This window comes from Guillardia theta, assembly GCF_000315625.1.
Source record: "Guillardia theta CCMP2712 unplaced genomic scaffold GUITHscaffold_110, whole genome shotgun sequence".
NCBI lineage: Eukaryota > Cryptophyceae > Pyrenomonadales > Geminigeraceae > Guillardia > Guillardia theta.
Window position 1 is genome coordinate 63,890 of NW_005434564.1, and position 11,657 is coordinate 75,546.

At 48.3% G+C, this 11,657-nt stretch overlaps 5 protein-coding genes across 5 annotated transcripts; 3 read left to right on the forward strand and 2 right to left on the reverse strand.

The window, feature by feature from the left end:
• Positions 1 to 296: 296 nt before the first annotated feature.
• Positions 297 to 577, forward strand: GUITHDRAFT_117407 (hypothetical protein; the record flags this gene model as incomplete). Its single annotated transcript, XM_005823330.1, has 2 exons — positions 297 to 353; positions 407 to 577. The coding sequence occupies 2 exons, from the start codon at positions 297 to 299 to the stop codon at positions 575 to 577; spliced, it is 228 nt and encodes a 75-aa protein (XP_005823387.1).
• An 843-nt stretch (positions 578 to 1,420) lies between these two features.
• GUITHDRAFT_117408 (hypothetical protein) lies at positions 1,421 to 1,864 on the reverse strand (the record flags this gene model as incomplete). The annotated part of the gene is made up of 2 exons (XM_005823331.1): positions 1,421 to 1,573; positions 1,619 to 1,864. 2 exons carry the CDS (start codon positions 1,862 to 1,864, stop codon positions 1,421 to 1,423), a joined length of 399 nt encoding a protein of 132 aa, XP_005823388.1.
• A 3,714-nt stretch (positions 1,865 to 5,578) lies between these two features.
• On the forward strand, positions 5,579 to 6,153 carry GUITHDRAFT_117409 (hypothetical protein; the record flags this gene model as incomplete). Its single annotated transcript, XM_005823332.1, has 2 exons — positions 5,579 to 5,992; positions 6,043 to 6,153. The coding sequence occupies 2 exons, from the start codon at positions 5,579 to 5,581 to the stop codon at positions 6,151 to 6,153; spliced, it is 525 nt and encodes a 174-aa protein (XP_005823389.1).
• A 2,562-nt stretch (positions 6,154 to 8,715) lies between these two features.
• On the forward strand, positions 8,716 to 9,323 carry GUITHDRAFT_117410 (hypothetical protein; the record flags this gene model as incomplete). The annotated part of the gene is made up of 2 exons (XM_005823333.1): positions 8,716 to 9,135; positions 9,192 to 9,323. The coding sequence occupies 2 exons, from the start codon at positions 8,716 to 8,718 to the stop codon at positions 9,321 to 9,323; spliced, it is 552 nt and encodes a 183-aa protein (XP_005823390.1).
• Positions 9,324 to 10,538: 1,215 nt separating this feature from the next.
• On the reverse strand, positions 10,539 to 11,237 carry GUITHDRAFT_117411 (hypothetical protein; the record flags this gene model as incomplete). The annotated part of the gene is made up of 2 exons (XM_005823334.1): positions 10,539 to 10,652; positions 10,788 to 11,237. 2 exons carry the CDS (start codon positions 11,235 to 11,237, stop codon positions 10,539 to 10,541), a joined length of 564 nt encoding a protein of 187 aa, XP_005823391.1.
• Between the last annotated feature and the right edge of the window lie 420 nt (positions 11,238 to 11,657).

An 11,657-nucleotide genomic window follows, 5' to 3' on the forward strand; every position in this document is an offset into this window, starting at 1 on the left:
AGAGCAAAAAAGAGGATAAGGAAGAGCTCTTTCAAAGCTGCCCCGATTTTGAGCACCTTGATGTGCGGCAGAGCTCTCCCTTGAACGCAGCTGTACAAGAGGAAGAAAGTGAAGTTTTCCATCGAGTTTTCAACAGCTCTTCCTCTTCTTCTTCTTCCTCTTCTTCAGATGATTCCCAGCCTTGGCCGGCGCCGATGGCTACACTCGAGAAGAGGAAGAGGGCTGTGGCGGCTAGTAGCATATTGATCCAATCACGGCAAGGAAAGCACTCATCCGGGCTTCCAGTGAACATCACCATGAAGCTATTACGATCTCACTTCCACGAGACGCTTGAAACAGCTGCAGCCAAGATCGTAAGTTGATCCCCTCCTCCTGCTCCTCTCGCTGACTCTCTTGGGACTCGCAGGGGATCGGCAAGTCCACGATGAAAGTGGTGTGCCGGAAACTCGGGCTGAAGAAGTGGCCCTACACCAACAAGGGAAAGAAGAGGACGGAGAAGAAGAAGGCCCTTGTGAAGTTGGAACAAACCTTGCGTCAGTCGCAGCAACAACAACTCCTTGCTGCAGGAAGAAAGTAGAGATGAGTGACATGTGCGTGGGAGAGCGAGGAGGTCAATGGAGGAGGATCAGAGGTTTGCTCTCGTAGGTGCGCTAAATTTTTAACGATGGACAAGTTGTCGGCACGATTGTGTGCCCGTGCAGGACCGATTGGTGTGTGTAATATTACCGTGTCTCCTTTGGAGCATGTGATATTTAAGTAAATACTAACAAACACACCAGCATTGCTCAAATATACATGAACCCATCATCACCGCAAAAACCAACGGCACACACGCACATATCAGGCGATCAAAAGACTTGCAGGATCAAAACAGAAGACATCGGTTGATTGGCTGCCCCAGTATGCTCGACCTCATGCATTCAGATTGGTGACGATTGGGACTTGCTGGCTTATCTAGCGTTCGGCCGAACGATTTGAGCATGATCGTGAAGAGATGTTTAGAGTAATACTTGTCAACATGACTGGAATGACTCGGATACGAGAGAGATCCAGGGCGAGAGGGAGAATACAGTAGTGGAAGTCAGATCAAGAGAAGGATAGATGGGGAAGGTATGGGTCATGATTTGTCATCGAGCAGAAAAGGAAACACTTCTGTTTCATTTCAACTTGCTCGCTTTAACGAACGAATCGAATCAATCAAGTAATGCACTGTTGAAGGACATAAACATGCTTCTTGTTCAGAAATCCATCAGGAGCTTCCTGCCAATCGCGCACATGCCAACTTTTCAACCCCATTTCATCATTCCCTCTGTCCTCCAATCTCTCTGTCTCCCTATCTTTCTCCACGATCTGGCAATTTCTCCCCCCATGATGATGGTGCAGGTGATCTGCCATTGGAGACTCGTCTTTTCAACGGTTATCAGTCTTTCTCACTCTTCGCACCCTCCGTCTTCTCCCCTTTCCCTCCTCCCGCTGACTTGCATGCGGAGCGAGGAACGCCCTTGTTCGTGTACGGCCACTTCTCAACCCCGAGCTTGCGGCACACCATCTTCAGAGTCGACTTCCCCAGCCCCTGCCCAGCAAGTCAGCTCTCCTCCTCCTCCTCACCTCACCTCACGATCTTGGCCGCAGCCTCCTCTATCGTTTGGTGGAAGTGCTGTTCCAGAAGTTCTCGGGTGACTGTCACGACCTTTGCCTTGCCATCCCTGTGGTTCCGAGTCTTTATGGTGATGGCAGTCTCTGCGGAGGACAGCGAGTCGCTGCTGTTGTGGTCCTCGGCTTCCTGCTCTTCGAAGATCCGGTCGATATCTTCTTCTTGTAGGACAGGTTGGGAGGAAGCAAGGAACCGATCCACGGAAGACATTCTTACGTTCTTTCCCGCATCTAGAACGCTTCGAAAAGTTCTCAACCTGCTAGAAGTTGAGCAAATTGTCGTTGCACGTGCATGGCGGAGGGGGAGAGGGCTTTCGAGAGTCTAGCAGAATTCTCATGCAACAACAGCATTCACAAGAGATTAATGATCATCTCTCTCAATAAAACCTTTGCAACTGAGATACGAGGAGGAACATAGTCACATTTTGGCTTATTCGGCACGCTATGATGCGAATGCAAGAAACAAATTCTATTTGGCGAAATGAACGAAGGTTATGATCGGGGCGCAAAGGACATCAAGGAGAAAAGCAAGAAGCAGAAGCAACACGCCACAGTTGCATGGATAATACTAACATCCAAGACCCATAAGAAAAAGAAGGAAACGACAAAAGAGGAAGATTATATGCGGCTGGATCGGGGCTGTTAGTCAGTCCAAGGATGTTCATTGGGAGCTCGAGCATACAGACATTCTAAGAGGATTCTAGAGGGAGGAAGAGGAGGATCGAGAAAGAAAAACATGACCTACAGCGGAAATAACTCGTGGGTTGTCCGGTAGGGGAGGGGGCGGGATGGTAAATCGTCGGGGACGGAAGGGGAGGACCAGTTCCTACACCAACGTGAAAGGGCCATAGGGTTAATTAACAGCTATAGGGACTTCCCATTTTTATTAGGGGTTTATTAAAATCTGCCATGAAAAATTTGTCCCTTTTTCTGGTACAGGAGTTTGTGTGAATCGATGATTCACACCGCACATAATTAAAATACACTTCACTGAACTTCTGGTACTATTTTGTACCAGGAAATACATCTGGGTACAGACCAAACGGAAATGTCAAGAGGTAAGCTCTCGAGAAGTCAGAGATGCGGTCTCTTCATAGTCACGTTATCGGCCAACGATGGTCAGGTTACCAAGGTAACCTGACCTAGCGACGGTCACGGAGATATATCTTGTTTACAATGTTTTTGCCGTGGTGTAACAATAAAAACACTTTTAAGGTTGACGTGCATTTTGAACCGATCTGGATTCCAGTCTTAGGACGAATGATGACCGGAAGTTGATCGAAAGGGTGAGAATTTTACTTTCTTTACCTGAGTACGACGTGCAATTCCCGAAAGGCTACAATATCATGGCTGTTACTGTTGTCGTGCGAGCGATGAAAACTCTCTTTTTCATTTCAGCACATGTCTCCCCTGCCCCAGTCGATATAAGACTCCATTCGTCTGGGCTTTGCTGAACCCCTTCGCCCCTCCTGCTCTCCACATTGTCCTCGACCAAGAGCCCCACTCTGATCTTCCTTTCTCTAGCTCTCCTTTCTTCACTTCCGTTCCTTCTGCACCTTTTTGAGCGCCTTGCTTGATCTTTCGTTGCCTCAACATCCCCCTCATCTCCTCAGCACTTCTCTGTACTTCTCGCGACTTCTCTGGATCCCAAAGACCTGTCAAAGCTTGCAATGGTATCATACGCCGAGATGCTCCCTATGGATAGCCCTATTATTGAGCCTGGCTTTGATTTTAACAGCTTCATGCTAGAAATTGAGATGAGCAATGACTTCCAGCACTTGCATCAAACACATACCGATCCTACTCTGAAGTTGTCGCTGGAGGCAGTCTCAAGCCCAGACTCAAACTTCAGCGGTAATGAGTGTGCGTCGTCAACATCACAACCAAGTTCGGATGAAGGCGTGGCAGTTCGTGTCAAATGCAGCAACTCAGCAGAGCCGACCAGGAAGCTTATCATTACGAGGTCAATGCTTGAGCAATACTTTCACGAGTCCATCGATTCCGCCGCCTTCAAACTTGTGAGTGATTCTTCTCGATCAATCATTTTCATCATTGCTCCACCTTTCTCCCTGATCAATCATTTTTTTTTGCTAACTTGATCCTTGTAGGGGATAGGGAAGAGCACGATGAAAGTTATTTGCAGAAGATTAGGGGTCCAGCGATGGCCTTACACGAACAAGGGCATCCCTCGCAAGAGGAAATGTGGTGTTAGCACAACAAGCCTGGCATAAAAGTGGCTTTCACTGCATCGAGGTGCTCGCAAACCATGTTCCCTTTCTCTTGTTTTGTATTTCAGACTGTATAAACTTAACATTGCCTTCGAGATTATACTCGGGTATTGCCTACGAATAATTCGCATGTACTTGTTGTGAAAACATTGAAATTCGCAAAGATCAAGTCGATAAATATCATTTATTGTATCGTTTCAAAATCTGTAGATGCGTATTCACCAAACGTTGACGTACATCATGGCATTCTATTGCAGCATTTTACCCATTTCAAGTTTATGAGTATGTTTTGCTTGTTATAACATCAACAACATCATCTACGCCCTTTAGCACGTGATGGCAAGTGTTGACAGGCTCGACCACCATGCACAAGCATTTCGACTTGTAGTCTAAAAAAACCTTGGGGAACTTTCAAGTCACGAGCAGGAATGATTTGCAGTCATGTTTACTTGATATATCAAGATCACACCGTTTCCTTCCAGCAACGTTTCGTTGTATGCCAAAAAATAAAAATCATCGTTTCGAATAAAATAGATTTATGGCTTGTTGACGTGCCAAGGCTAAAACTACAATTTATCTCCCGGAGGCTCGGAGTCACGGCGGTGTGACCGGCGCCGATGCCACCCGGCGGCTGGCGGATACACTGATGGGCCGCAGCGGGGCCGGCTGTCCGCCGGACAGGCGGCCGCGGCCGGGCGCCGCGCGCGGGCCGGGGGCTGAGGATACGCGCCGCCGGCGCGGCCGCTACGGTAAGTCACTGAGTGCCGGCCGCCCGGCCCGGCCGCATTACCAACAGCAAGCCGGAGTGTGTGACCCGGTGACCCGCGGCGCGGCGCCGCCGGGGCCGGCCGTCGGATTCCCCTGAGCCTCCGCTGGCCCAGCCTGGAGCCTGCAGTCCGATCCGGCGAGCCCGGCCTGCTACTATGGTAAACCCGGTCCGACGTCTCAAACTCCCGGTCTGGTCCGGCCCCGGTGGCCCGGGAGTGGCGCCGCCGCGCCGCTGTTCGACTCGGGGAGTCCCGGCCGGAGTCCGATCCGATGATCGGACAGTAAGTTACTCAGTCAGAGTCAGGGTGACACGAAGAAGTCAGTCACACGGTACGGTATCACCGGCGGTTTGACCTTTTCGAAACGCCGCTAGTGGCCGGGCCCGTGAACCTGGCACTACGGAGGCTAGTGCGGCGGAGGCTCTACGGAGCGCCGTAGCTGGCGTAGGTGCAAAAGTTCCTACCTCCTTTATTCAGCATCGTTTCGCAAGATAGAGCCCCTTCGTATCATGACCGTCGCTAGTTGCTGACCGAGGCCGGTAAACCCCGATCTTGGCAACGACGCCTTCTTCAAGGTCAAAAGAAGGGTGGGGTGGTTTTGGAACAGTATATTCGGCAAAGTCCGATTATCGCATGTTTGACGAGCTTTACACCTCATTTATAAACTTCTTTTTAAAAAGACGGAGCTTCCGGCAATAGCTGTTTTGAAAGAAGGTCAATTTTTGAAAAGATCTATTTTCAATTTCCATTCCCAGGCGGTAGCGTGACACTGTCCTATATAGAGTACACCCGCCTGGCCGACTGGCACGCTGCAAGCTTTGCTGTAACTCTCACCCACAGTTCCATTTTCTGCTCCTCCCGACTCTCACATATCCCAAACACACATCCCAAACACATAGCATCTGAAATCTTTCCCCAACGACAAGAAAAATGAGCTACACCGATGACATAGATAACCTGATGCTTGCAAAGTTATACAATCCCATGTGCTTCACGCACTCGACTCCCAGTACTAGCGATATCTATTGGTGTTGCCAAAGTGAAAAAGAAGTATACTCAATCTTCCAAGAAGATGCTCTTCTCGACTTTGAGCAAGAGGATGAGAATGAAGATGAGGAGACCCAGGATGAGGAGGACACCAGCTCCAAAAACAACTCCGATTCCTGCATGAGCGAAGAAACATGCCCGTCGCAGGCAAAGACTCTCAAAGAACTTGAAGAGAGCGACTATGTCATCATCCACTCCAGGAGAGGGGACAGGGGTATGAGCAATCGCGTCATCATCACTCTTGACTTGGTCAAGAAGCACTTCCATCTAAGCATCGAAGATGCATCCTCTGCTCTGGTAAGGAACGACTTCTTGTTGTTCTGGTTGTCCTGACTTGTGTAACTCAGGGCATTGGAAAGTCAACAATGAAGCATGTATGCAGGCGTCTTGGGCTTAAGAAATGGCCCTACACTCGCAAGGAGCAGAAGAACAAGAGGAGCGCTGCTGCGCGAAGATGAAGCAGCAGGAGCATTGCCTTTTTCCCCAAGCACTGCAATGGCGGCAGCCGATAGCATTGAAACATTACCTGTAATAAAGACTTGAACATATGGCACGAAGCCTCGATGCATCTTCTAGGGGTCTTGTTTTTTCTTGTTCTTGATTGTATGTAACAGTGATGCCTGATGCATTCCAGATGCCATGCATCGTGGAAATGGAGAAACACTTCACAGGAGTTCTTCTTGTCACGAAGAATATTTTCCTTCATAGTATGTGGATCATTCATCCTGTGGATATGTCTGTGTGGTCGGCTTTTTCTGTTTACTCAAAAACTTGGCAGAAACAAGTCAAGCTCGACAGAAATGTAAAAAACATCAATAGATTTTTCAGGGTATAAGTGAAAAGAATGAGACCATGCACGGTTCTGAAGTGAACACGCAGTTGAAAACGAAGTACATTCCATCACCTAAATTTTCTGCTTGTGTTTCAATCCTTCACTTTTTGAAAGCCCTAACAGCACATTCGTCCGAGTCAAAAATCAGACTTGTTTGAAATCAATTCCTGCAAAAAAAGTTGAGTGGATTTGAATTTCGAAGGATGATTTGTTACTTAGTTGAATCCTTGGTATATCGTCTTTTGCCACCTACCAGTAGCCGGCATATTTGTCGACAGCTTTCATGCTTCAACGTCCAGACGCACTAGAACCCTATGGAGCAAAACATACAGCTGAATGCTTTCAAACTCTGCCTTACACCGTGCAACGATCAGTTTGAGTGAGATGCTGCAATGCAAAGCATCCTTCAGATAATGGTTGAGGGATACATACGGTGCTATACCACATGCAAGCAAGAAAATCATGGTTGAGGGATTCACGTGGTGGTATGCCACATGCAAGCAAGAAAATCCCATGACGTTTGAGCAGTGCGTCCCTTGAGCAGAGGAAGATCATTCCCCCGCTTTCCAGCGCATGATAGATTTCCAGAACTGATAGCTATGCTATAACCAGTAGTGCTGATAGCTCGCCTCAGCTGTTCTCTGGGACACCTGGGGTGGAGGATCAAGAGAAGAAGATTTCTGCCATGGATGGTCTTTCATCTTCTCAAGATCTCAGCTTCAAGCACATTTGGTACAGGCATGTTCGATGTCTCAATACCTCCATTACGTTCCGCTGCCATCGTGGCTTTCAAGCATCTCCCCCCTACCGGCCCCCGCCATCAGTTCAAGTTCTTTACCCAAAGTTAAGTTAAAAATCAGTACGGGACACTGTGTCATTGGCACGGGCCGTGTGAGTCCGAGTGCTACTCAAAGTACTACTAACTTGTTTTGAGTGACTTAGCCCGAATGTTGAAGGCCGGGCCACAGGGCCCCGGTATCTTTTACTGCCAGCCACGGTGGCGGGGCCACGTGACTGCGGCGGCCCACGGCGGCTACCGTGAAAAAAAAAGTTTTGACCTCTACGTGGCCCGTGTTCAAACTATTGGTTGTTTACAGCAGGAATCTATCGAGAACTTCGCTTCTTTGCGGTGCTAACGTACAAAATGCTTCGAGAGCTCGCGAGAGTCTCCACCGCAGCAGTAAACCAGCGAGGGGTTTATTGCTACCATCTATATTTCTCTTCGGTTTACTGCAGATTCTTCGGCAGTGCTACAGCCGGCGGCTCGAACCGTCCGATCGGCGCCGGCAGTCGAAGAGATAGAGAGGTCACGTGGAGCCGGATTGGCAGGATATAAAATAAGACCACCCGACCCCCAGAAAGAGCCCGACCCACCCGTTGTTCTGACTGTCCCGACTCTTGGTACGACATGCACAGTTTGCTAACTAAAGTTTTGAGTACAAATACTCGCTAAAAAAAATGGTGAGAACCAGCGTCGTAACTGCACCTCCCTCGGGGCGCTACCCCACTTACCCCAGGTGCTACACCCTACCCCTGCGACCGCCTATGTACCTTTATTGGTCAAAATGGATAAGCTTATTTGTTCCAAATCTTCAAACATGATCAAACAAAGATTGATATTTCAAAAACATTTCAAACCAACCACCTAAAATTTACCTATACCCTACCCATTTATGTCCACCTACCCCTACCCACCTCGGGTATCCTTCCCGATCCCGCTGACTATAAGTGTATATATTATAGATATGGCTTTTGAGCCAAAAGACGTATATTCATACTTTACTCTGATATGAAGGTAATATCTGAGTACCCCACCCCCCCTCTCAAATGTTTATACCGGGTACAGAGCTCAAGAGGCTTTTTAAAAAGAGAGCTTTTCAACGCTTTTGTCAGCCTATGACTGTCTCAAACATCACGCCAACCCTTTCCCCCCCACAACCCCGGTAGAACACGTTTCTGCGCCTGTCCCAGCTCCTCTTAAAGCCTCCCCCCTGCCCTCCCTCTCCCTCACGCTCTAGACTTTAGGAGAAAACCCCCACCAAACCCCCAAGGACGTTTCCCCCTCTCCTTTCTTCTCTGACTACCAGCCGATTCTTCAACCAGTCACTTGCTTTCCTATCGAGTCAGCTTGATAAAGGGAAGAGCCTCGACTAGATCTTGATACATTTTCATTTTACACAAAGCAACCATGTCCTTTTGTCTGGTTGAAGAAGAATCTTTTCTTGGCGATTACTGGAACCTCAGCTTGTTTGAGAGCATCCCACAATGCAACTTCGTGGAAGAACACGAAGAGTTCGGTCTTGGGCAAGCAGCAATGGAGCAAGAAGGCCATGGGTCTACAAGAGAGAACATCGAAGAGTGCAGTTTCAACATTGACGAGATCTTCGAGGACTTCAATTGCCACAAGGAGGAGCCAAACCGTGATCAGGGAGTGATGGAAATCGCAAACAAGCTTCCCGGGAGTCAACACATCCGGCCATTGGGAGACGAGAAGACCGTCTATGTACGAGGAAGGAAGGAAGGGAGCGAAGGAAAGGTCGTTGAGATCACTAGGGAGATCCTTCAGGAGTTCTATGGACAGAAGATAGAAACAGTGGCTTCCCACCTGGTAAGAACTTATGAGTTTGCGACTTCCTCGAATTGCTGACATCAAAGTGCCTTCAGGGAGTAGGCAAGTCCACCATGAAGCTCGCCTGTCGCAGACTGGGGATCCACAAGTGGCCTTATACGAACAAGGGGGTCCGGAGGTCGGCTGACTGCCCGTACGGACGATGGAGCCTGAAGAACTCCTGCTGAGAGGTTTTTGTTCCTGGGATGAGCGAAGGAGATTTCCACACACTGCTGCTTCTTGATAGATCATGGTTAGATTTGACGCCTAAACTGAATAAACGATTACAAGACTCGTGCTGTTCGGATCCCCCTGGTACATTGATGATGCTTAACGATTGCCCCTTGTCACTTGACTTCTCGCGAACTCCGTCCTATGAAACAGATTCATTGTAACACTAACTTGCACTGCTCGACCTCATTCCGTTCTTGCTGCCAAGTTGAAATCTCGATTTTGCCGTCCTACTCCTCGTCAATGGTCAAGTTTCTTTCCGATTGTCCACGTTCACCTTGAAATTGCATGTTGCAGCTGCACTTTCCTTCCTTGACTTTGTCTGCTCCTGCTCTTCACGCTTTCGAATCTTTCTTTAGACAAACAAGTTTGCAGTCTGAATCTCTCTCAGCTCAACCAGAGGATGTTTCTATGGACATGTCGCTACTTTTCCTTTTCTGCTTCGCATGTTTTTTCCCGCGAAGGAACTTTCTCCTTCTTCGATCGACAGCACTTGCATCTGTGTTCCCCATCCTTCTCCATGGCATTCCTCATTCCAACTCTCTCAGCTGATTTGATGTATGATTCTACTCAGCATTCCATTGTTCGTTCTCACCCTGACTCTGCCATGACAGGCTCAATGCTGCCCCTTTCTTTGATTCGTGCAACCTTTTGTTTGTTGGCGTTTGTTTATCATTGCGTTTCTTTTGCAGCATTTCTGAACTCGCCCTCAGCCTGCACCTTGGTCCACTCCCATGTCTATCTCTGTCCTGATTCTCCATCTTCAGCCCTTCCTCGCAGCTCTCAAACTCGTTCCCCTGACCCCGCGCCCCCTGCTGAAACATTCAGTTCTGTTTTTGTTCTCTGATTTCCTTGCCGAATTTTCAATTTTCCTCCGACTGGCGTTTCACAATTGCAGAAAGATTTTCTTTTCACTCTTTATCAATCCTTCCAAGTTCATACCATAGCTCGCATATCTTTTCTTGCATTGTTAGAATTGTCTGTGAAGAGAATTTCGATCTCCCAAGTGTACTCCGATGTCTCTACGCTCTAACCATTCCCGATCTCCAGTCTTTGAGAACAGAAGGAAACTGAAAGTTTAAAGCAAACCATATATTACAACCGAACTTTACAACCTCACAGCAGAGGGAACGAGGATCATCACTCGCATCCTCGATCAAATCTAGCACATCCTAAAACTTCGATGCGCTCGCGTGCCGACGACGGGGCATCCCCTTGTTCGTGTACGGCCATTTCTCAACTCCGAGCTTTCTGCAGACAATCTTCATGGTAGATTTTCCGATCCCCTGCTCCAAGTGTCAGATATGGTGACAAGGAAGGCAGCAAGTGCGGTCGACAAACAGGAGCAGACAGAAAGAGTTGGAGGAGGGAGGAGGGAGGAGGGGACAGAAAGAAATGAAGTGAGAAGTGAAGAAGCTTACAATCTTTGCAGCAGCAATTTCCAGTGGCTCATGAAAGTGATCCGCAAGCATCTCGTGCGAAATCTCGACGGAGGGAGACTCCTGAACAGAGTTCTTCCTCCTCTTGGGGTAGACCTTGACTACGTTCTCCGTCTCCTCCATCTCTGCGTTCTCTTCCAAGTGGTGACCAGCTTCTAAGGCAAAAGACGGCAGCCTAGCTTGCATTTCCATGGTCTCCTCGAAGAGCGGGTTCGAAGGAAACTCCAGGCTCTTGCTCTGTGCGCTCCTGCACACGTCGCAATCTCGGCTTGCAGAGCAACAGGATGCGCAGCTCTTGAGGGACTCTTTGAGCTCGTCGGCCCAGTTGAAGACCTCCATCTCCTCGTCCATGGTAGCATGCATGCTAAGAAAATTGAAGTTCTCTATCTGAATGTCGCAGTGCTGGTCTTGGGGCAAGTCGATCATAGACATGTTGGATTTGTTTGCAAGATGTTTTGTCTGAGCAGAAGTTGATAGTTTGGGTCACAGCAGATGTGGGTAGATATTCCGATTTGTGCGTTTCTGTCAAAGAAAACGATCAGAAGTTTGAATGAAAGGAACGATCGAAATTCTGAGATGGAACGAGGCTAGTGTCGAATGCTTGAAAACTTTGTATACTTGTTGGTGCGGAGCAAGGGGCTGTTTGTTTAACAGAATGGAAATGGGAACAGAGTGTCAGAGTTTTGTCAATGTGAGGTAATATTTCATTATGAGGAAGTTTCAACACGTGAAGTACTCAGTTCATGTGGATGCACCTTTATGAAGAGGTTTTTTGTATGGTTGCAGCAGCGCTAGAGACACAGGAGGCATGCTCTTGAATGCTTGCAAGGGCAGCGGTAAGGGACGAAAAGG